This window comes from Cyanistes caeruleus, chromosome 10 (genome assembly GCF_971803275.1).
Source record: "Cyanistes caeruleus chromosome 10, bCyaCae1.hap1.1, whole genome shotgun sequence".
NCBI lineage: Eukaryota > Metazoa > Chordata > Aves > Passeriformes > Paridae > Cyanistes > Cyanistes caeruleus.
This window is the reverse complement of record NC_141710.1, coordinates 2,285,002-2,309,729: the sequence shown is the minus strand read 5'-3', so window position 1 is coordinate 2,309,729 and position 24,728 is coordinate 2,285,002. Positions and strand designations below refer to the sequence as shown.

At 40.7% G+C, this 24,728-nt stretch overlaps 1 protein-coding gene across 9 annotated transcripts in view; it reads left to right on the top strand.

Annotated features, from left to right (window-relative positions):
• The window catches only part of LOC111933764 (glypican-5-like), a 370,583-nt gene that overhangs the window by 143,634 nt on the left and 202,221 nt on the right, over window positions 1-24,728 (top strand). For 6 of the 9 annotated variants that reach the window (XM_086843678.1, XM_086843672.1, XM_086843676.1 and 3 more), the window contains 3 exons: window positions 11,964-12,094; window positions 16,372-16,431; window positions 17,918-18,043. In XM_086843678.1, the coding sequence (XP_086699804.1) occupies window positions 11,964-12,094; window positions 16,372-16,431; window positions 17,918-18,043 (317 nt within the window). The remainder of the gene's footprint in view (window positions 1-11,963; window positions 12,095-16,371; window positions 16,432-17,917; window positions 18,044-24,728) is intronic. The other 3 variants (XM_086843674.1, XM_086843681.1, XM_086843675.1) reach the window with 1 other exon arrangement.

The following is a 24,728-nucleotide window of genomic DNA, read 5'->3' as shown; positions in this document are numbered from 1 at the left end:
TTTAGCTTCAATTTGAGCTGGTAGTGCTCAAGAGGCTGGGGGAAAAGGGAAATTAAACTGTTCTGCTGCACTGAAGGAAATAAAGAAATAGAAGTTATTAATGAAAAATCTGGTGCGTGTTTTGGAAAGCAGATGAGCACAGACCGCATAGCTGAGATCAACTGCTTCCAGTTCCTGTTTTGGGCAAGTGAAACAGTGAATGAAACAAGTTTGCATATTCAGGGCACTTCAATTACAGCCTCAAACAATCACTTGGGTTGCAGTGGTGACTGCCAACTGCTGTTGCTGTGCTGGGCTGCTGGGTGGTCCTGGACATGAGCTGGAAGCTCCATGCCTGGATTGTCTGCACATTCAGCTCTGCAGGGCAGCCTCGGACACGGTCGGATGTTTGTGAGACCGTGCTCTTGAGATTTGCAGCCCAAATCCACAAGTTAGAGACAGGCAAGTATCTAAACATGCAGGCAGATTGCCAAAGCTGTGGAACTCAGGGTGTGATTTAATTGTCCAAGAAGTAAATTGGCTGTCAGGAGTTGGTCAGTTCCAAACCTGCCGGTGTGGTTTTTTTCTCAGATTTGTTAATCTCGCTGCTTTAGCATCCTTGTCTGAGAAATGGGGATAAGAAGGCAAAGTTACTGCCTGCCTCGAGGTGAGGGCTGTAAGATGTGAAGGGTTCAGTGTTGATAAATGCCACTCAAGACTGGAAGTGAACAGAGCACTTCCCCAGAAGTGTAGTGGTCTCATGGAGCAAGCAATTGTCCTGGGAATGCTACGCTATGGTGTTTGCTAGGCAGACAAGTTTTGGCAGGGAACTTTCACTGTGCTTTTAGATAGTGTTCTGTTTAATTGTTTTAAAATTGTTGTTCATGAGCTTTCTGAATTCAGCTAAGTTATTTTCCCTTCTGCAATTCAGATTTCTTTTTCTTCTCTTTGGAAGTGCTTAGAACGGGTATTAAACAATATCAATTTGGCTGCACCAAATTCCCATCAGTCTTGGGAGTTTCCTTGCCTCCAATTTTTATCTGATATTTTATCAGGAGGCAGTGGCCTAAACACTCAGTGTGCTGTGAGGGGAAGCTCCATGTGCCTTCCAGAGGTGGGAGACAAAAGCAGTGACTCTTAATCCTCCATTGTCGACTTCAACAGGGGTGAGATGAATCTTCAGTAAATTACTTTCACATGGGAGAAAAGGTAGAGGTTTGTAGATGCTTATGTACCTTTTGTCGTCTTCTTCTTTGGGTGCTTGCTTGGTTTGGGTCTCTTCCTGAGATTAAGGATCCACATGTCCATCAGGAACACCCAGATTTTAAATTCCCTGCTGTTAAATGCCTTTAGGAATGTCATCTAGTCCAACAAAATCCATATGTTCCATCAGGAACACCCAGATTTTAAATTCCCTGCTGTTAAATGCCTTCAGGAAAGTCATCTAGTCCAACTCCCGTGCTCCAGCAGGGTCAGGCAGTGCTCAGGGCACAGGGTGGCCCTGCCAGTGCTGAGTAGAAGGGAAGATCATCACTTGTAAAAGGCTACCATTAACCTCCACCTGTAGGGCTGGCTCAGTTAAAGTTGGCTGATCCCTTATCCAATGCCCTTTTGGGGCATCTTTTCCATGCAAACTCGGGTTCTGTGCTGAGGATCCAGATTTTCTGTCCATTTTCTGCATGCATTCAGTGGGCTGTGAGGTTCCACGTGTGTTCACCTTGCTGCCTCTGATCTGGTACCTGATGTGCTGCTTTGCTGCGTGGTTGAGAAAGCATGATTGGTGCTTGACACCATTGCTGATGTTAATTCTGCCTGTAGTCACAGCTGGTGACTCTTTTCCAGTCAGTTACTGGCAGAAGGTTTTTATGAATTGAATGCAGCTACAGTTATTGCTGTGACTGTAGTTCACTGTTGACTTCAGTCCATGTCCCTTCTTGAATTTGTCCTTCTTTAAGAAAGACATAACACTGTAAAAAGAGAACTACTTTGGATAATGATGTGTTTTTAAAAGTAAAAATGTGGAGTTTTCACTACTCTTTAGCTCAGAAACATCCCGTCCAATTTCCTTCATGTTCTTTGAGGCTGTATAGAAAGTCTGGGGAATCTCAAGTTGAAAGGCTATTTTTTGTTTGTTCTTGTTGCAGAGCTTCATCAGAAATGGGTCAGAGAGGTACATGAATGCACCTCACAAATTTCAATGTGACATCAGCAAGGAAATCATTCCTATGCTTGGGAATAATGACAAAACTCCCTGGCTATATATAAAAACACATAAAATGGTTTAAAGTAAATCCTTCTGTTGATTTTGTTTTAAGAAAGGATGGGCCACAAATAAAGTTTAGAATTAAAAAGGCTTTACAGCTATAAATGAGGAATCTTAGATGCTGTTCTAAGCATCTTTATTCCTTGTTTTCAGGCTGGGCCTGTGCTCTAACAAGGATCTGCCATGGTGAGACCATTCCTGCACCTGAGCACAGCCAGAATGAACTCTGCACATCAAGCAGACTCAAGAGTTTTCTTGAGTTTTAAGCCATTAACAAATGGCTTAGAAGTTCAAAACAAGATGCCCTTACTAGTAAATATGTTGTTGTCTTGCTAGAAAGATCTCTGTTCTGATATTCAGAGGTACAGTCTTAAAGGTCTGATCTGAGCTTTGGACTTAGACTTGCAGATTTGATATCTTCACAGGTTTCAGCTGCAGAAATGCCCAGCCAGTGAAATTACATGGCTGGTTTAATAGTTCCAACAGATCCATTAATTAATGAATGAATTATAAGGGGAATCCACCTGCCAAAGGTGCTTGGAAATCCAAAGTCTGGTGATGCAGGTGAGGCCCAGGTGTGCTAGTCCAGGTCCCCAGGGGAGGCTGAAGGTTTTCCCTTGTGCAGGCTCCCCACTCCTCTTCACTGGGAACCTACCTGAGGTCCTAAGGCAAAGGAGTACAAAAGTGGATGTTTTGGTATCTACTATAAGCAAAAACATCTCTACTGCATTAGGGGTGATTTCCTTGGGAGACAGGAGAGGAGTCTGAGGCTGATAAATGGAATGCACTTGTCTCAATGGGAAAAAGCTCCTCTGAGTATTTTTTGAAAGGGTGGCTGCTGCTGCTGCCCTGATAATTGTGCTGCCTTCCATTGCTACAGGCCTTGGTTAGTTACTCTTCAGAGTCATCTGAAGTCACTTATTTGTGTTCAGGAAAAAAGGCACAAGAGAATACGTTTATTTTGACAACAACTGTCAGCAAATCGTAATTGAAATGATATGTGTCATGAAAAAAGAGTGTTTATCAGTATTTTCTCATTATTCTATTTGTTAAATGCAAAATGGAATGTTGTTCTTTCTCTGTAGGTATTGCCGTTATTAATGATATGTTGGTTTAATGACTGCAGAAATTTCCAGCATTATTTTGTATAATAGGCCAATGTGAAATTTTATAATGACCTTCTGACTTCCTATGTATTTTTGTAAGGTGACTTTCATGATGTTGCTTGGAGAAAGCTCAGGTATTTTGCCTATCCAATGAAACACAGTAATGATGAACAGAAAAAAATAATCACAGAAGGATTTAAAATTTCTGCTGGAAATTGATATTTTTTCTGCACTTGATTACTATTTTGGCAAATGTTTTCAGGGTTGATTTATAAATGCTCTTATAAAAACATAGGACAGGCATGACTTCATGTATCCTAAAATCTGGTTCACATTTGCACCATTAGCTATCCCTAAGAGAGATGCTCTCGTCCCTCTTTAATCCATATGTGTATATGTAATAACAAATATTTGTTATATGTATAACGTATTTAATTATCCCCTGAACGTACTCAGATGTCAGTTTAAAGTAACAGAAGCAGTTTATCTCAAAAGATTTCAAATAAACTTTTTCACTTAGGGAATGTTTCCTCCATTTATTTTCCTGAAACTTGGTTCTTAAGGATGTCTCTACCTGCAAAGAAAGGGGAGGTTTTGACCAGGAGCTGTCAGAGCTGTGAGCCTGACATCTATTTTTGCTCTTTGTTGCTGTTTCTTGCCTTCTTTTGGATATCCTGTATAATGCCAGCCACATGAAAACTGCTGAGAAGCAATTCTTTAATATTATATAGAGCCTGGAGACAAAACACTTCAGTGGAAGCTGTCTGTTGTACCAAAAGGCCTTTTAGGATGTTTGCTTTGTTTGTCTGGGCTTGTGCCTGAATACCTGAGTGCTGATGGCCACCCAAAAAGTGTGTTAATCTGAAAATGAAGCTGAATTGCATGTTCAGAGAAGTATGTGACTGAGTTATCCACAGATCAAATCTGGCTCAGGTTCCTAATAATTCACTGCACTTATTTGTTCATAAATGAAAAATAAGTGTCAGTCAACTCAGCCAATTATTTAAAATCATCATTGCTGCAGTTCTGGTGTAATTATAATTGCAATCAGCGTGTATAGAGGAACATGAGGCTCCAGCTGGGTCAGACTAATGGTCTGTCCTTCCCAGCTGTCTTTGGCAATACTAAAATATGCCAAAATAGGGAGAAACACTCCCTTTTTCAGTGACTTCCCCTTCTTACTGATCCCTTATGTGACTGGGCCATGCTGTGAATTCTGCTGAAACAGGGGACTGGCAGTGTTGGGGTGATGATCAAACTGGCTGCAATTAGTGAAAAGGGTGCTGGGAAGAGATCTTGTCTTGGGGAGCTCATCAGCAGGTCAGCTGTACCTCAACATGGCTAAAATAATTTGAGAAAAATGTGGCTCATCTATAGGGACTAGAAGGGTGACACTTGTATGTTGCCCTGAAAACTCAGTTTTTTGAGCTTGCTGACGTAGTTTCTAAAGACTTTCCCAGGAGAGTGACTGTAAACATAGATATGTGTACATTCTTTCTGATACACATCTTTTGATGGACATCTCTCACAGCCAGTGCAGTGGGAAGGGGTTATCCTGACCATCCAATCTCTGGCCGTGGTCAGAAACCTATAAATCCTGAGAGAAGAAATAAAGTTCTCTCTTCCTTTCACCACACCTGGAACTGCATCTGTGTGACTTATTTCATGTCCAGCTACAACACTTATTTTTAACTAAAGGTGTGTGTGGAGGTAGCTGAGCCTAAGGAAAGATGGGAATTTTTGGAATTGCCTGGACCATGGCTATGATGCTGTCAGCCCTGGCCTGAGTGGCCCAGCCAGAGCCTCACACTGTCCTTGGGCTGCTGGGGCTCACAGGGGCCAAGGAATATCCCTATTCCTACTGATTTACCAAAATATGGGTATGATCTAGGATCAATATCCAACTGAGATGGACAGAGACTCTCTGTTTTAGGGTTACAGAGTGTGTGTTTATTAGCAGTGCTGGCCCAGTGTGCAGCGTCACTCCTTGATACACACAGCCCTGAATGCAGGGGAATACAGGCTTTTTATTTCCAGAAATATTGAATACAAATACATATTCATAACCCTGATACCACCCACTCTCTGCTTCTTAAGCTAATTAGGAAAAAAGCGATTAAGCATGCCTAGTTTGATCTTTGAAATGGGTCTGTGGTCCTTTTATGAGGAGGGGTGAGAGAAGGGAGGAAGGGATATGGCTCTTCCTACTTCTGACCTTTCTACCTTTTCAATGCAAAGTGACAAATGGACCCTTGGCTGGGCTCTTGGTTTCATGTTTTCAATGGGTTTCTGATATGCAGTTGTCTTATGTTCTTCAAGTTCTTTACCAAAGTCTTTGTTTCTCATTATAAGCCCATCTGAACAAGCATAAAGTCGACAGACAATTAGTAATTAGCCAATGATTAACCTCTAATTTTAGCAAGGCCTCTCTATCTACCTTTAATTTTAGCAAGGCCCATCTATTTATTTTAATTAGCTTTAGCAAGGCTTGTTTTTAATTAAGGCCTCAGCATCTCTAAAATCTTGAATAGTTCCAAGTTTATGTCTCACTATGCCAAGGAATATCCCCAGTGGAGGTGTTGGCCAGGGCCAGCTGGAGCCAGTGTGTGCCAGGGAGCATCAGCAGGGATTGCTGCCCAGGTTTGGGTGCCCTCTGTGCAGCCCTGAAAGGATTTCCTCAATTTATGTGGGTGTGTGTATTTGTACAATGTTGTTACTTTTTTTGTACTTGGTTATTGAACCTTTGAAGAACAAACTGGGAAGGTTTTTTTTTTTTTATTTGTTACGTTTTAAGCTTGCAGTGATAAAAGAAATTCCAGGAATATTTGGGTAATTGCTTTCCCTTAAGAATGGGTATAAATAGTAAACACAATAACAGGCAATACCTTTTGATATACTGAAATTAATTTGAAAAGCGATTCCAGGGAAATTAGAATAAAATCTTTGAATTGATTTTGCTATGTTCTCTGTAAAGTCACCTAATTTTTCTGAGAGCTTTTAAAGTGGCTCACTTGTATCAGCTCCCAGTGGAATTTTCTTTTCATACTATATTATTGTAATTAATTTTAAAATTGCGCTTTACCTTTGTAGGTTGTCAATATCTAAAGACAAATGTCACAAGTAACAAAGGCCAGGGAAGATTAGTCCTGAATCTTGGGGGGGATTGTGGAGGAGAAGGGGAGATATCATTTGACCTCTCAGGTGCTGCTGCTATTTTGTTTTGGCTTTATGAATAATTACCACTTCTCTTTTCAGCTGAGTAAATATATATACACTTAGAACACAAATGTTTTGAAAAAATCCTAACAAAATAGACAAGTTACTGGCTTATGTGTGCTTAAAAGACTGTAGCTGTGCAGGTGCAATTTTAAATTTGCCATAATATGCAATTTTAAAAGCTAGTGAGAGCAGAAAAGAACAGAAATGTAATTTCTAGTTTGTTAGATACAAACTGTGTAGAATTCTTAAAATGCCTGATGTCATGTCAAGGTATTTCTTTATTTTAATTTTTTTTAAATGAATTTGTGTGTGTGCATCCAGATGCAGCTTTGTGGCATGCCCAGGACAGGTCATCTCTCCACTCTTTCTTAATGCTGTTATAGATCAACACTCCCAAATTCTCATCATTTGTACTTTTATCTGGGGTAGAATTAGATTCATTTGAATAAGTGCTGCAAAATTTGTCCCCTCCCTGTGCCCAGTGTTGGTACCTGAAAGGATCTCCTCTGCCACAGACAGAACACACAGAACCTTCTTTTTTATGGATTGAAATTCTGTGGCTGAATTTTTGATGCCTGAGTGTGAAGTCTGACAGGAGGTTTTCCTGCCCCTGAGGAATTCATAATGCTGTTCTCCTCAGAGGAATCTGCTGTCTAGTAAGGGTCAGCTTCTCTAACTGCCAGATTTCAGAAGACTTGTAGGAAATTAATTTAAACAGAACTTTTCAGTAGATTCAAGATGAGAGAGAAGTGAAAGCCAACATATTCCTGTAGGAAAATGAACTAATAATCCCTTCGTTTGTTTATGTACTGCTGAACTCTGCTACCAGCAAAATGCTCATAATAGGAAACATATTCCATAAGGGAGAGAATATTTAAAAGAAGGCAAAATCAGAGGTGATTTGCTCTCTTGTCTGATTTTGTTCAGTAGGATAAAGGCAGTGGCAATGAGGCATGAGCCCTGACTTGCATTTTATCTTACAGGCTCCCACTCAGCTTTTGAGCACTGGAAATTAATGTTTTACAACAATACTCTAGTAGCAGGTGACAGCCACCCCAAGGAGAGAATTCTGTGTTTCTGTAATAAACTCTGGTTGATGCTTGGACAGCATAAAATCACAAATGATACTGGTTGGTTTCTTTTACTGTGGGTGATCAAGTGATACAGGGATATCTCTGACCCTGAGCAAGTGAGAGCTCCTGGGGGACACACAGCTCTGAAAACACAAATCTGATTTCCCCATAATTCAGTTTCTCATTTCTCTCACTTTGCTTCAAACTTGGCAGCTGGAATCTGAACTGGAGCATGTCTTGATAGGACATTCGTGGTTGGGTTCTTTTTCCCCCTGGGCTGAGATTGATGAGAGAGAGGCAGATGAGAGAGACCCAAGATTGAACGTGGTTGTTTATTCTTCTTTTATCTATATTACATGTATACAGGGTACAAGGAGCTGTGTGCACTAAGATAGAAAAGTGCAAAATGGCTAACAAAGAACTTCTTCAAGGTCTTTTATATGTCCATTTACCCAATTAACAGGTGCTAACTAAATTATATTTCTTAGTGACCCAATGACCCAACACCTGTGAGCTGCACTGCAGCATTCTCTATCCAATCACTCACTACCCAAAAACCTCTAGGAGAAGAAGATGAAGAAGAAAGGACAAGAGACAACTCCCTAAATTCTCCATCTTATCTTCTGTTCTCTAAACTACTTTAAACTCCAAACTTTAACTTTTTCACCCAGTGACATAAGAAACTTTCTAATTGACACATTTACATTCCTAGCTTTTCTATTTAACCTTAAGAGTTGTTTTCAGGATGTTATATGAAATTCAGTGTTTTCTTGGATGTCAGAGCCAGGTATCAGAGATAAGGGCACACTCTCTGTGCCTCTGACTCCAACAGAGCAAACTCCAGTTCTGCTTTGGAGAGTGTTTGTGGCACTTGTGGGGCACAGCAGTGCTGGGGTTGGGGCATTTAATTTGTCAGAGGTGTTCTGCAGAGCTGGGCTGGGGACAAACCGAGGGACAGAGACTGGCAGGCAAATGTGTCTGTGTTTTAATAATAACAACTCAAAGCAAATCACTGGGAAAATCCTGTATTTTAAAATACTAATCTTCCCATTACAAAATCAAAGAAAATTACTGCTCTAAACTGGTGAAAAGGTCTCCTGCTTTAGAGAGATAAGATTCTCTTGGTATCCAGTAGGGCATGACATTTTTCCCATGTTTGATTATATCAAATATATTAAATATGACCTCAATGTTTAAGGTTACTCAAGCTGCAAGAGTTCAAAAAGATTCTGGGTGAGAATTTTTCCATTTATTTTGTTCAGCCTCTGTAATAATTGTAAATAGTCATTCTTTTAAATAACAAATAGTAAGAGGTCAAAAAATGTGTATATATATATATATATGATTCTGCTTTTCATTACCAAGAAAAATTCACAGTAGAAAAAATGTAGCTATGGTAGAAAAACAGGTATTTAAGAGGAATCATTGCTGTATAAGAAAAAAAGCTTTAATATGAATAAAAGTGTTAGAATTGTGAAACATGATTGATAATTCAGAAGATAAGGAGGTGGCAGAAATAGCAGTTTTCAGCTGTAGATGTTCACTGTTAGAAGACAATGTTTAAATATCACGGCAGAAAGAAGCAGAATGACCTCAGAGTCCTGCCATTAATGAGGGTGATTTTCTATCAGTTTGTCATTTAAGATTGGCAGACTTATTTTAAGTTTAAAAATCCAAGAAATGGGCTCAGTCATTCTTTATGTTAATTCCTGATTCTTCCAAGTCCTAGACCTTGACATTAAGATAAGAGCTTTAAAATTCCAGTCCCCATTTCCAGGTTTTCCACTGTTTTTCCTGTGGCTTGGTTCAGGAGCTCTGGGTGAAACTGGCAGTGCAGTTGTGTGGTGCCCTTAGGATGGGAGGGAAACTCTGTGTTAACTTGTGTCAGTACATTCCAGATGCTGCAGTTCCAGAAAACACCTTTTTGGGGTTTTTTTATGGCTTACCTCATGCTTTTCAATTTACACAACATTATCTGATATTTCATAAATGGCCCATCTGGAAGTTGAGATGGTTTTTCATACAGGAGTGTTCTCATTTGTGCCATCAGCTTTATGGCTGCTCAAATCAGCTGATAAAATTCAGGCTTTTCTGTTGTTTTATATTGCAGAAAAATATGTATGTTGGAGAGATGTGAAAATTAGTCCACACAAAAAAATACCCCAAAAAAACAAATCCAGAACAAATTAAAAGTAAGACTTCTATTTAACTAATTCAAAATCTGAAACAAAAGTACCAACAGGAGCTGCTGGGACTGCCTGGCTTGGGAGGAGCTGGGCTGAGAAGAAAGGCACTGAAAAGCCTGTGTGACAAAAGAAGTGTGATCTGGCCTTTTATGTCAGAAATAAATTTATTCTTAATGGAGTAGAAGTGGTTAAAATTTTCCACTGAGAAAATTTTTTCTTTCAAATGATGTGGTTTTGTTTGATATGCAGGAAACTGTTACTATTGCTTTAAAAGAAAGCCCTAAAGCATAGGTTTGGCACAGAAAATACTGGAACCTGGGCACTCTTTAGAGTCATTACTGTAGCATCAAAAATTGAAATCAAAACAAAGTTGGTGTTTTCAGTTGGATGCTTAAACTGTTGATTCACAACAGAAATGATGACTTAAATATCTTTGAATCTTCTTTTGGGGAAAAACAAAAAAACTTGGGAGTTCTCCATCACTTATGTATATGAGAACCACATTGCTTTTGCAAACCACTCTGATTTTACTTGGTAAAAACTATCTCAAATGCATAGTGACAAGATTTGAGGTGTATGTAATTTGAAAACATGAACTTTAGTGACATGATGTAATCTGAGATGGATTTTGCAGAGACCTGTGCTGGGAATTTGGGTCTGTGTGCTGCAGGAGACCTGGGAAGCCTGGGGTGGAGGGGAGGAAGCATCCTGTGCAGGAATGTGGTCCAGCTGTGTTAGACCCTCTGTCCAGCTCTAGAGGGTTCAAAAGGCTATATTTTTTTTTTATATTTTCATTTGCATAGAGTGGGGTTTTTGTTTTCTTTTCTAAAGTTTAGAAGGGACTGGAATAGACTCTTTAATTTCCCAAAGTTTTATTTTAAAACAGTGCTAGTCCCTGGTGAGACCAGAGCAATGTACACAGTGTGGTGTTGAGTGAGGCAGCTGGCTCCCACCCTGGCTGCTGGAGATGTGTCAGGATGAATCCAGTATGTTCCCATTCAATTGCTGCAGTTTTGGGTTCTTCACAGCATGTTAGACTGTGCTGGGCTGGAACTCATACAGCTGAAGCTGACAGTAACTGTCATGGCTGTAAAGCTTCCAATTTTCCACGTGGTTTGCCTGTTTCTTCAGAGGAGGATGTCAGCTTCACATAGTCATGGTTTTCCTGGAGGAAATGGGCTAAGGCAGAGAAAATTGTCCTGTGCTTGTGCTGACATCTGCATCATCCTGCAAAGGGACAGACAAAGTCCTGAAGCCATCAGCAGACTCCTAAGGGTTCTAAAGATGCAGGAAAGAATCCATCTCACCTGGTTACTGAGGAACCTTAAAGACAGGATACCAAACCCAGGGCTGTGTGGGGTGATGAATTCTGTGTGATTCTATTCCCAGGGCAGGATTTCCTCTGTGGTCTCTTCATGTTTGCTTGGGGATTTAAGTGTAGGTAAAACATCAAGGTTACTCATTTGGGGGCTAGAAAGGAAAGAGACTTGTCTTCCTATAGTCACTTAAAGCTGTTACAGCAAATAAATGTGTGAGGATACACGAGCAGTGTCAGATCCAGGGTGCAGAAAGGATAAACACAAGCTTGCTTTCTCCTGGACTGATACTAAATCCCTGTGAGAGGCTTCAGGAAGGGCAGCGAGGACCAAGTGAAATTACATGGCCTGGTTAAAGCCTGGAATAATTGGTTATCTTCTGATTACAAACCCCTTCAAACTCCTGATAGACTCTGCTCTTTTTGCATGGGGCAGATGTTCCACCAATATCTGTGTACATTTAAACTCCAGGTATGTTTCTAAATAAAAGTTTATTTCTAAATTTTTTTATTTTCTAAATAAAAGCTCATCAGTCACGACCTCAGCCTCTTTCCAAGTGTGCTGTAGTCAGGTAGCCACTGAGAAATCCATGACTGCTCACTTTCTGGTGTTCATTGCCCTGCCTTGGAATTTGGTCCTTCCTTTGCCAGGCATTTGTTTGCAGCTGCTTGAAGGAAGACTTCTTTCTATCCTTCCTTTCCCTCCCCCAGACAGTGTCTCGTGCAGTGAGCACGGGCTGCAAGGCACAGGCAGACTTTTGTGGGGTTGTAAATCTATTTCTCCACTTACATCCTGGTTTCCTTTCTCTCCCTTTTTTCCAGGTTGATAAAGTGTGTGGCCAGCCCAAGCAGCAAGAAGGGAACCTGTCATCAGCCAATATTGTGCCAGTGAAGGAAGTGACCGAAACCCAGACATTTGTGATGGCTCACACCAGCCTGAACAATAAAAGAAGGTAACCCTAGGCTGGCAGCTGCTTTGAAACAAACCTTCAGCCTCATAATCTGTGTTGTTGGTTCTTTGCACTGTTTAAGCCAAAGCCACAGCTCTGTCACCTTCTCTGTGTGCTCTCCAGCCATCACTGGCAGTCACACAGGTGACTCTGTGGCATCACAGCCAAGAAAGGCCAGACTTGACATCATTGCTTCAAACCAAGGTGTTCATTAATTCCACAATCTTCCAGTGAAAATGGGGAAAGCTTTTCCTTGACAAAGTCTGAGGAAACTGATTTCCACAGCTGAGTGTAAATTACTTAAAATGTAACTTTCCAGGTCTGTAAGGACATGAGCTTGTCCAGGGGCAGAAGTGGGAAGGAGGATGGGATGAAAAGGAAAGATTGAGTGCCCTGACACCAAGTCAATCCCTGATTCCATTGGACTGGGCAGATTCCTTTGGAATCTCCTTGTTTTATTACATAACAGAGAAGGAGCTGAAAGAGTTTTTTAGGCTTGTTGTGTCCATCTTGGCTCCTCTTCAGCTATGCCCCACTGAGACACCTGCAGCTGAGTTCTGCCACTGGCCTGGACAGGAGTATCCCTGCTCCCACATGCCCTGACCTTTTCTGTCACTCTGCCTTGTGTAGCTCCTGAATTGGCTTTCTGTGCATTCTAGGAAAGGATTTTTCTGCAATCCCCCTCACGATACATGAGTACATGTCTGAGCAAACTGCCCACACAATCCCAGTGCCTGTTTCTGGCTGGCACAATGTGTTCTGTAAGAACAGAGTTAATCTGGACCAAGCCACATCAGTGGGGTCGTGCTGGGCTTACCTGTGTCCAAAAGCAGCATCTAAACTGCCCAGGCAGTCCATGAGTTCCTCTGTCTGTTGGATGAGTGGATGACAGCAGTGTTAAAATTCCCACAGCCTGGGTTCTGGTGTTTCAGTTGTGAACATGAGATTTTTATCCATTTCTGTTTTAATTCTCAGCTTGCATGAATGGAAAAAAAATCACTGTTTTAAAAGATAAAAGTAATAACAGCAAGAGATGTTTTTTGAGTGATAGTGGTAATTTTTTTATCCTTTTGTATTTAAAAGCAAACCATAACAGTTTGTGCTAGCACTTGGAGTTAATCAGTTTTTACCAAGCAAATCAGAAAAAAGGAGCATTACAGAAATTAAATTAATAACTTCAGCAGTAAAAATCTAAAGAACAGTTGTAGTACATTTATTGAAATAGGCTTTTAGCAGCACAGAGCCCTGGACCATCTTCTGTGTAACTCATTGACTTGGCTGGGGTTTAACACTGGCAGATCAAAAGTCAGAATTGCCAACCCATCAACAGGTGATCTCTTAAAATGTTGCAGGTTTGTGTCTTCAATGGCATGAAAATTGCTCTTTCATACCTGAGGATCTGCTTCCTCCCCTTCCCAACCATCTAGAATTATTTGGATATTGACCTTTTAAAATGTAAGGCTTGTGGATGGAAAAGAAAATGAACTAATGCACTGTAAATTAGACAGTTTGCCAGAATTGGTCTGCACACTGAAAATTAATTATATAAACTAAACTAAGTCCCTGCTTATATAATTAGCATGAAAAATTACTGAATTACAGTGTTGATGGGTATTGTGGAGAGCCTGTGCACCAAAAATGAATGATGGAAATATGCCATAAATAGTAAGAAGTGGAAAGTTTGAAGCTATTCTCCACAACTTCCTATAAAACACATGGCCTGAAGCTTGTACTTCTGCTTCTTGGAAACAATGGTGAAACCACAGAGTGAAAGACACAGTGATTGGCTGCATCATTGTGTTGTTCATTCACCATCATTTAATCACATATGATATCAATAAAAAATAATGGAAGGTAATAAAAATCTATAATACAAGGGTGAAATAATTTCTGCAGTGGGTTGTGTAAAATGCACTTAGAGTGACAGAAAATTGCTGCAGGGGGGCCAGATGATGAGAGTAATTACATGAATCTTTTGAGAAGCCTGTCCTTCTGGTGCTTTTAAGAAATGGAGAGCAATGTCAGCTGCTGTCAGTTCAGGTGCAAGGTCACCCTGGGTCTGTCTGGAAGTCTAATGGACATCCTTCCAAATGATCCTTTAATTCAAGGGCTGTATGGAACATGCCTCCAGCCTTTTAGGGTAAGGAAGGAAAAAGAGAAGGAATGAGCCAGCACTCTCCAAGTAAACAGAAAAGCTGTGGCTTGTTCCCTTGTGTGTCAGAGCATTCCTGAGCTCAAAGGGAAGAACCTCTGTGGTTGGCACATCTGGAGGAGAAACCACAATCAAGTGGCCTCTGCTCTCTTGTGTACAGCCTGCTCAGAGATGCCCTTTACACCCCAGTGCCAGATGGATGTTTATCCAGAGGTGCTGAGTCTCTGCTAGGCCACATAAAAAATCGGACTCCTTTCCGAGGAGCTGGGGAACCTCTGGTTTGAGCTGTGGAGCAGAGCCAGGGCTGCTGGTGCAGGATGAGGGGGGTTGTTAAATGGTGTCCCTTGGCCCCAGCTGGTTCTTCAGGGGGAGGTGTTTGGGCTCTGGCTGGAGCCAGCCCTCCTCACCCTTCACTCTTCTGCACAGGCAGATCTGCAAAGTCCCCAGATGCACAGAGCAACTGGAACCTCCCTTGCAGTAGTTGAACGCTTTTCTTCTCTTACTCGCATGAGTTCCTGGGAGATTTCCCATCTCTCTTGATTTTACTCTGCATTCCATTCCTGCATATTTTTTGTTATGCATCACTTAAGTGTCAGGGACAATAATTAAAGAAGCTGAAACTTGAATAAATGTTGCATGATCTTGCAAGAAATCATTTCCTACGATTAAACTGGAAAGCATAAAATTGATTATTATTATTTTTTTTACCATCACACAGTCATAGTTAGGGATTAACTGAAACTGGCAGCATTGCTGCTGCAGCCATTTTTTCATGTGGAGGTTACTATAACATGTAATAGAGATGACAAGAAAATTGAAAGCATACGATGGTGCAGGGAATGCAAATGGCATGTACAGAATCTCAGTAAATTGGAATGTTATTGCTGAGTTCAGCACAAAGAACTGTTCTGCTCAGGGTCTGGTGTCCCAGCAGAGTTGAATACCTGCCTTTTAGCATCTCTGCTCCATGGAGCATTTCAAACCACTAAACCAGACTGGTTACAGAGCTGTAAATAAAATATCTTTAACAAAGAACTGTAACATATTAGGTCCCTGATTGGAGCAGGAAGACTTTGAAATTATATTTTGTTGGGATTTCTTTATTATGCCAGGAATTTACAGATCTTTTATTCATCTTAAAATCAACAACTTAGGAATTCTTTTGGGAATGTTTGAAGTCAGTGATACCTATTTCATTTAAAACAAACTATCTATTGGGTCAGACATCACATGATTTTATTAATATTTGAGTAATAAAGTGCTAGTATAAACCAGATTATTAATGTCAGATGCACATGAACCACTGGCCAGGGCTGAAGTTTCAGCTGATCCAGATTTTCCCTGTTAGAAATTTCCATTTGTTTTTTTGAGTGGCTGTGTTGGAATTCCTGCAGGCAGGTGCCCCTCCCCTGATGGGCAGTGCAGGTCCCTCCTGCCATCAGCTGCTGAAGGTGGTGCTTGCTCTCTCCACTGAGAGCACTAAATAATCACCAGGGTTATTTCCACAGTTCTTCCTCCACTATAGTCTGAAAGTCTGTATCTCCAGTTTTGCAAAATTGAGGGTTTTTTCAGTGGTACAATCCCAGCACAGCAAAAAAAAAAAAAAAATACCTGTACTTATATTATTTATTAACAGGCAGTAAATTGCTCATTGTACCAGGACATGAATGCTACTGGTTTGTATTCCCCTCCCCGTGGTTCTCATTCTAAACTGTTTGCCATTGTTTTCTTGTAGAGCTTCGTGTATTTACAGTTCTTCCATTTGGTATCAGTTACACTTAATTTAAGTACCACTGAATTTATTTTCAGCTTTCTGCTGTGTGTGCTGCATTTGCAATTCTGCTCTTACTTGAAAATGATTGGGACAAACAGTCTCAGTTGTACTTTTTTTCCAGTATTGAATTGACATTTTTGATTGCATGTATACTTTGCAAAAATCTCATGATAATTTTCCTCCTTATTTATTTTCTTGTATTGTCCTATGCACGTGCTTGATGACCTTTCTTTCAAATAATTTTTACTTTTCTCTTTTGTTTCTCATTTCTTTTCCTCATTTGCCTGAATTCCTGCTTCTTCCCTACTCCCCAACCTCTCCTGATTGATGCTTATTCTCCCCGGCCTATTGCAGTTCTCTGCCTCTGAAAGCTTCAAAGAATGACAAATCAAGAAGTTTGAAAAAAATCTCTCGGTAAGAATGAAAACAAGGTGACATCCTTTGCTGTCTCTACACGTAGCTCATTGCCAGCTGTAATCTAGGAGCTGGAAAACTTTTGATTGCTGTTTTTGCATTGTAGGGCACTGGGAAACTCTCCATTTTCTCCCCTGGTGTGTTTAGTTTTATAGCGATGAAAAGCAAATATTTTCACTCAGTAAGACTGAGAGGCAGACACAGAATTCTGCATTTGCTGAGATACTGCTTTGGAATGTCAGAGCACTACTCTGCTGAGAATGCAAAGGAGTTTAAACCTCTGGGGTGAGCTGAGGAAGGCAAGCTTTAGGCTCTTAGAAGGGTGCTGGTCTCCTCCTTCAAAGAAGACTCTGACTTAGAGCCTGTGAAATCTCTGGCATCTGCGTTTCCTTTTGGATCCTCTTAGGTTGTTCTGCCAGGCAGCCTCTGGCTGGGCCTGGCTTTACTCTAGAAATACTCAGAGCTCGTATTTGTGAGGTGGTACTCAAGAGGTAGAAATGCTGATTACCTCTTTGTAAGCCCCCAAATTCCTGCTTTGGTCTTAGCTTTAATTCCTAGCTTTCCTGCTCTGTTAGGTTAAGTTAGTTTCTTAGGAGCCTGTGATGACTGATGTATCTAGAGCAGGATTTCATCACAGAAGGTAAAAGGGATGGTTAAGCACTTATCAGAAATGATAAATGAAGCATAAAGAGAGGTGTTGGGAGAGATGACCACTGCCTTGCTCTTGCAGGGATAAGGTATTTCCCAGTGGAACTGGATGTTGTTTGAAGCACCTGTTGGTGCTAAGGAGAGAAATTTTGCCTGGTTTGTGCCCAGCTCCATCCAGCTGTACCCCAGGCACCTCCAGTGCCTGCCAGGCTGGAGCACTGCACACCACAAGGAATTCCCGTGGAGTTCTGAGCCAAGCACAGAGCTGAGTGACAGCTCAGTCTGTGTCCTGAATCCTGTTCTGCACAGCTCTGACACCAAACAGGAGCTTCTGAGGCAGTGCAGTGGGTGATTTCTCATCCTGAAATCCTCTCAGTTGTGTGCTGAATTAACACTGGTTTTGTCAGTTTGTTTTGGTAGCTACCTCAACTGGGTATATATTATAGATATAATCAGATCAGAAAAGAAGCAACAGTTTGCCCTCAAGGCATTTTTCTATACACAGTCATCAGAAATACACTGTCTGTACTGGCCATGCCTTTTATGATGATGTTTTTTGATCTGTTTATAAAGTGTAGGTGTAGCCTTTTTTCAGATTTAGTGAGAGACATGTTAACACAGCGTGTAAAAAGCACCCTTTATGTGTGTAATTATGTGTATTGACACTGGACTGGGTAAAATTGGATGATCCATAAGGAGTAAAAAATACACTAGAGATAGAAATTAATTCAGATGACTTATTTTCTAAAGTCTTGATGTGGTGGAGGGTGAGGCTGGCAGGGGGTGTAACTGCTGGGTTTACTGTTGTGGTGTTAAATGTGTTCTTCCTGCATTGCAGAGAGTTCATCAATTACATGAAGCGATCCCGAACCTTTTATGCCTCTATAGCAGAAAGGCTTTGTGATGGAGACCTGGTGATGAGAGACAGCTCGACCTGCTGGAATGGAGAGGATGTTGTAGAAAGGTAAAGTTAGAAGTAAAAATTTGCTGTAATGGTGAAAAGAGGTGTCTTCACATCCTTCTGGTGGTTCAGCAGCATTCTGAGATGCTGGTGTAGATGCTGTGTTGGGTGAAAAGACCTTTCTGATTTGTCAGCTGGTTTTTCTCCCTTCTGTATTTTATCAGCTTTTTCCCCATCACCCTTCAGACTCTAAACTGAAATACACACTTGCATTTCCACGAGCTAAACTTGCTGCTGTCATTTCTTTTACTCTGTATAGCAACGAGGCAACATCACCCTGAGGAGAAAAGAGATGTTTAGAGCACAACTGTATCTTTACTACCACTGTCAAGGTATACATCACTTTATGCAGTGAGAGCTGGCTGGAAGTGTGCCAGTAAATGTTCTCCAAAAATTTCCCTTTTTTCTTCTCTTTTTTTCTTTTCTGGAACAGAGAAGTTCCATGGGATTGTGTTGCCTTTCATGATGTTTCATGATGTGGGTCATGCTGTGGATTTTGTGGTCTGTAGCAGTGATTAAAGATAAAGTTCCAGCATTCTGTTTTCTTGCTTTAAAACAATTTTCATGGTCAACAAAAAAGTTGTTTTGTAGGAACTTACTGAATAATTTCAAGATGGAGCAAAGATGTGACCAAATATATAATATGATATGAGCAAAGACAGAGACTTACTGTCTGTCCCATTAACGGGGGTTCTGACTCCCACATAGCTCTGCTTTCTGTTATGTGTAAATAACTTCAGCTTAATTACATCCCAGCTATTTGGAGATAAATGCATGTCTGACATATCCAAGAATAACTTTAATATTTCAATACATATTGTCATTACAAATTAATTGTAGGGCATATGTTTGAAGATTTTAGCAACAAAGCAATATTCCAAATATTGATGTATAGTGATAGCAGTACCGACTGAAGTTTTTACTGTAAATGTAATGGAGAGGAAACAGGAAGAATATCAGTTTTTATAGTCAGTATTAATCCATATTTCCATATCAGAATCTCTTTTGCTTTTGCCACGTTGCTGGATGCACACTTAACTTTTAGAACAACAGCTTTCTGGCCTAAAGAAAACCAAGAAAAGCCAAACAAACAAAACCAAACATTTTCTGTATTAGTTTTCTGGGGGGGGTGTTAATTTTAATTTTTATCTTTCTTTGTTTAAAATAAACCCAAACCACTCAAATTGCTGATAAATGTGTTTTAGAAAGGCATGAAGGGGAAAGCTCTTGTTCCTTTGTCAGTCTGTAACTTTCCCAGAGCTGGAGATATATGAAAAAGTTTCAGGTTTGAAAGGGATGAGAAGCTGGGAAAAGTAGCAGGGAAAAGGCTAACAAGATACCTTCACAGGTTGAATTACAAAGGGAAAATAAAGGAAAAAGGAAACCTAAACAACCTACCCCCAAAGATGACAGTAGCAAAAAACCCATCACCAAAACTAGATGTATGTCTGTAGTTAACATATTAAATTGACAAAATAGAAAACAAAAGAGTTAAATTCATGGGATTAATCAGACAGCTACAGAGAGATAGCTAGACAATGTAAAACACAGTAATAGATAAATATTGTACTTTATATATTCTCTCCTAGTATTGATTGCCCTAAGAGGAGGGGACTTTGTGGGCAGCCTGTGGTGCCACCCAGCAGCACACAGATCTGCTGGCTGGCACATTCTGCTCCTTTCATCACCTGTTTTATGGGCTGGGCTTGTCCCCACGTGGGGCATAAACCTGTCCTGGTGCTGCCTGGAGATGAATTCCTCTTTCTCCTCTCCCAGGGCATTAAACAGCAGCAGTAGTAAACAGCCCTGAACTCAAAAGAGAGCCTTTTTATGGACTGTGGGTCAGCAAACAGATCACCCCAATGGACTTAAGTTTAGGGTTACTGGGGCTGTGGGGCTGGCACAGCTGCAGTTCCTGTTTCCTTCACACTCCTTGCATTTCACAATGCTGCTGGAAAGCTGAGCATTATTTATGCTCTGTGCTAACTGGCACCCCAGCTCTTCAGGAAAAACAAATCCGAGCTTTAAAAACAATTTGACACACAAATGCAGCCTGAAACAATATGAAATTATTACTCAGAAATGAGGATCGTGCATGCAGTTGGTGGAAAGGGCACTTGAGGTCTGATAAACAGAATTAGAGTTGTATACCCTTTCATTTTAGTTTAGTTCTTCGGATCGGGTTTTGTTGCGTTTAAATCATTGCGCTTGCAGGAAAAAGAAGTTTGAGCTGCCAGTTAAATACACCATAAAAAGAGATTCCCACTGCTTTGAGGCTGTGCCTCTGGCCTGCTCTTCAGAGAACAGGAAGAGATGGCTTTGCTAGGAATGCTCCAATGTCAGTTCAGGACAGAATTAGACATACTTGCACCAGGAGTATTTTCTTTCTTTTAATTGCTCTTTTTAGCATCTTATTCCTGAAGCAAAAATCATCCATGCACTAATGAATGGTCTCAGCTAAATGCTCTTTGAGCTGTAGCCATTTCTAATTTGGATCCTACACATAATTCTTGGATCAGAAGATCAAACTTCGATTCATTTGGAGTGAAGAAAGAAAAATCATTCTGAAAATCACTCTGGGCAGTTTTGTGTTTGTTACCTCTCCATTTCAAGAGGAGATTTTCTGAATTTCCAAATGAAATGGTCTTTTTGTTAATGCCAGTTAGGCTGATCTGAAATATCACTGGTGATGGCAGAAGCAGAAAGGTTCTGCTGCTCAGACACTGCTTTCCACTGCACAGGTGTCTCCTCAGTGTGCATGGGTGGATTTCAGCTGGAATGGGTTACTCTGAGGGTGGCAGACTTCAAAGTTGGTGTTAAATAACCATTTGAGACACTCCAAAGTTCCCATTCTCTTTTCTCCATATCTGCTGTGATTTGTAGTGCTGTGAGGAGTTCAAAGGTATAAATTCACACTCCTATCACTGCAGTGTGCAGGTTTGATGTGTAGTACCCTGATTTGGTGGGGGACAGGGGAGAAGATATTTTACAGCAACTGTTTTTCCACTTGAAGTCCCTTTCTCAGGAAACTTCAGCTGTAGGGTTAAAAACTTGGACATGTAAATGGTTTTTAAACCAGGTTACCTGGAGCAGAAAAGAAGGATGTTTTGTAACAGCCAGTGGGGACCCACACTTCTTTTCCTTCCTTCTCTCCTTTGTTCCCTGGATTTTTTTGGGGGGATTTTGCACTATGTGTGGGGATTAGGGGACACCTGTCCACGAGCTTGAACAGATCATGTCAAGGCTTGTTAGGCTGGAGAGAGCTGGCTGAGGAAGGAAGTGGCAAATCACAGAGACTATTTCTCAAAATGTGTTCCTTTAGAGACTTCCAGTTTTTATGAGTTTAGCACTTTCATTGTCCCCTTTCTCATTTCCTTAGGCTCTAGCAGGCAGCCATCTGGAGATGGAAAAGAGAGAGAGTCATTTAGCCTTGGCATACTTACAGCATGTTTAACTTCTGTTGTTCTCGTGCCATCAGTGTAAACAATTTCTAGAGATACACTTGTGACTGTAAACTGCAAAATGCCATCTCTCTTTTTGCAGTATTTTTCAGGTTTTAGGGTATTTTCCAGGACTTGGGATGTTTTGTTGGTTTTTGTTCCTTTCTTCCTCACCATGAATTTCAAAAAGGTCAAGGCATGGCTTTGCTATGACCCATGATGGAAAAAAGGTGGGAAGAGAAGTGCCAGAAGTCAGTGATGTTTGTACATGGTATCTAACCCAGAGATACTTGTGGCAGACCATTCAGCTGGATTTCATCTTTGTCATTTAGACTGTTAACTCTGTGTGCTTAAGAGCTTTATTTTTGTTGGTGGTGATGTTGGGTTTCTTTGTTTGCTTCATTTTTAAAAAAATGCAGTTATCAAGGAAATAAAATTTGAAAGATTTCAGTCTTGGAAGCTATCAACAGATTGATCTCAGTGTAGGCATTTAATTAAATGTAATTATGACAAAATTTAACCCCAGGAAGGAGCAATGTGTTGATTTTTCCAGCCCCAGCTCCAGATGAGAAGCAAATGAGAGTCAGGAGGCAACTTTTGTGTGAAGGTCCAGAGAGAGCCAGGAGCAAGCTGTGGGATTCTTCACAAAAAGAGCACAAGGAGCCTGACTGAGGGCATGAGGAGCCCAGCCAAGGCCTGCTGGTGGAGTTTGGTAGAATGATTTGTGTGTTTGGATGGCAGATGCTGGTGGGCAGCCGGAGATCTGCTTTGGGGAACTCTGCTGGCAGCTTCACCAAACCTCAGCCTCAGCCAGGAGCACAGAATTCACTCCTGGGATTTTGGTGTTTCTCTCTAAAGATGGAGTTTGTTAACACTTTTTGTTATCAAATTGCATTTTGGGTTGTGTTCTGTGCATGGTGTGGTTCCAGGTCACTCTGACTCAGTGAGTGCAGGTCTCTGGAGTGACCCCATGCCCACTGCTGGCTGGGAAGGAGCTGATTGTTGGGAGCAGTCCTCCTGCTGGGAAATCACACTCATCTGCCTTGCAGTGATGGACTTGGCTCTTCTTAGTTAATATTGCTGCTGTGATCTGTCCAGGCAATTGAAATGGATGGCTTAGGGCAGTAGCTGAAAAACATTTCTGTGAATGTAAATGGACATTTCACTTGCAAAGGCATTTTTTTAACACTGCAGCACTCAACATTTTCTATCAGGTTGAGGGACTTGAACACAAATAATACTTGATTTCAGAGTTTCTTGGGGAAAACCTCTGGATTTGGTATCTACTCAGTGTCTACTCCTTTGAGCAGAATTAATGGAAGGATAAATGTTGTCATCCAGTCACCAGCTTGCTCCAGTGGGACAGGATTTTTCAGATGCAATGTAAAAGGGACTAGTTTGATACTATCATAGTATCTCTCTTATTTTGGCAAGTTTGGGATATTTTTAATTGAATAAGGAGTGATGGGCAGGTACTCTTTCTTTTGCATGCAATTTTTTTTTATTCAGAAGGAAAGAGCTGCCCTTATTTAGTCACGAAACTGAAACTTTCCAATTAAAATACTACAGTTATAATATAGTAGTGCTCCAATCACTGAAGCTCTTCTAACACAAACAATCCAGACATGGTTAAAGTCTATGGAAAATCTCCAAGATCAGGTTTATTTTCTTGTGCAGAGCCAACAGTGTGACTTTATACCTGTTCCTCTTAGGAGAGGTCACACTCCAAGTCCTGTTGAAAAGACAGTGAAAGTCTTATCTGCTCCTTCAGTCTGTCTCAGCCAATGATTCTTCCTGGAGGGAAGTAAAATTCATTTTGTTTCATTTAAAATGGCTATGCAATTCAGCAATATAAACAAGAAGGATAAATCCTATCAAAGCCTGGAGATATTGGACTGAAAATGTATTCTTCAGAATCTCAGTTAAATGAGATATCAGCAAGACTGTTTTTAATACTGATGCACCTAATCCTTTCTCCTAAAACTATAGGGTAGGGATGGAAGTGTGGTGTCTTTGTCTGTTGGATGAAAAGGATTCCCATATGGTGTTTGGATTTTGGTATTTTTCAGAACATTGAATTTTTGACATTATTTCAAGTTGAAGACTTAAAAGAGACTTAAAAGTAACAGTGTCTTAAAAAAAAAAGTAGCTGTAAATGAATTTTCTCATTTTGCTTTCCTCATCCTGTGTCTCAGCAGAGATGAAAACAGCATTTGTAGACTATGGAATGAGCAGGTTAATGGAAAAAAAAAAAACCCCACATTAAATTTTTGACTTAAAAGCAGGAATCCATCAGTGTTTTAACACAGCTGATGAAATAATAAATTTTACATTTTTCAAACAGAAGGGAATTATGTGAGGAAGGTGGTGCTGAGATAAAACCTGTAGCTGCTTAAATGCAAATCTTTTAGTGGAAATGCAAAAAAAAAAAAAATCTCTGCATGGTTCTCCAGCCTTCCTCCCACCTTGGTGCCTTGTTCAGTGGAATTGCTCTCTGTGTGAAATCATTTAGATATATGTTGAACTATATATATATAGTTACATATATATATACACCTGGCAGTTTGATGCAGGTTTTACTGTGCTAGCAGGATGATCTTGTTATAAACTGTCATGAAGTTAAATGAGTCCTTCCAGTTGGTTTTATTTGTGTTACAGGTACTTTGTATCTAAAGGGTGGCTGAGCAATCTGTTTCTGCTGCTCTCCAAGCCTAAAGTGCCAAAAGACACAAAATAATCTCCTTTTTGCTCTTTTGTATTCCTTCTTTAGGCTTGAGGTAGGTGCTGGCAAAATATCTTTGGTCTAGTGTGATTTAACACATCCTTGGTAGAGAAATTGCTGTGGCAAGGCAAGGCGGACTCAGAGTTGGAATCAGGGAGAGGAATTTTTATTTTCTTTAACTGGTTTACACTGGAACATGTTGATTAATCGAAATGGAGAAAAAAAATAATTTGGATTCTGGCTTGGAAGGCTGAAGAGTCTCCCAGATTGTCGAGAAACCTGTTGTGCTGTGGGGATATTGTCACTCTCTGCTGCTGGAGCTGCTCTGGCTGTGAGGGGTAAAAGGAGGGATCAAACATTTCCCAGCCTGCTGAAGGGTGCCCAGTGTGGAGCTCTGCACTTGGGGCTGCCTGGGCTGTAAATCTCACCTTTAACAAGTGGGGATGTGCAGTGGACTGACCTTATCCTCCTGTGTGAAAGCTTTTGTGTTTTCCCAACACAGAACATTCTGAAATGCTGATATTTT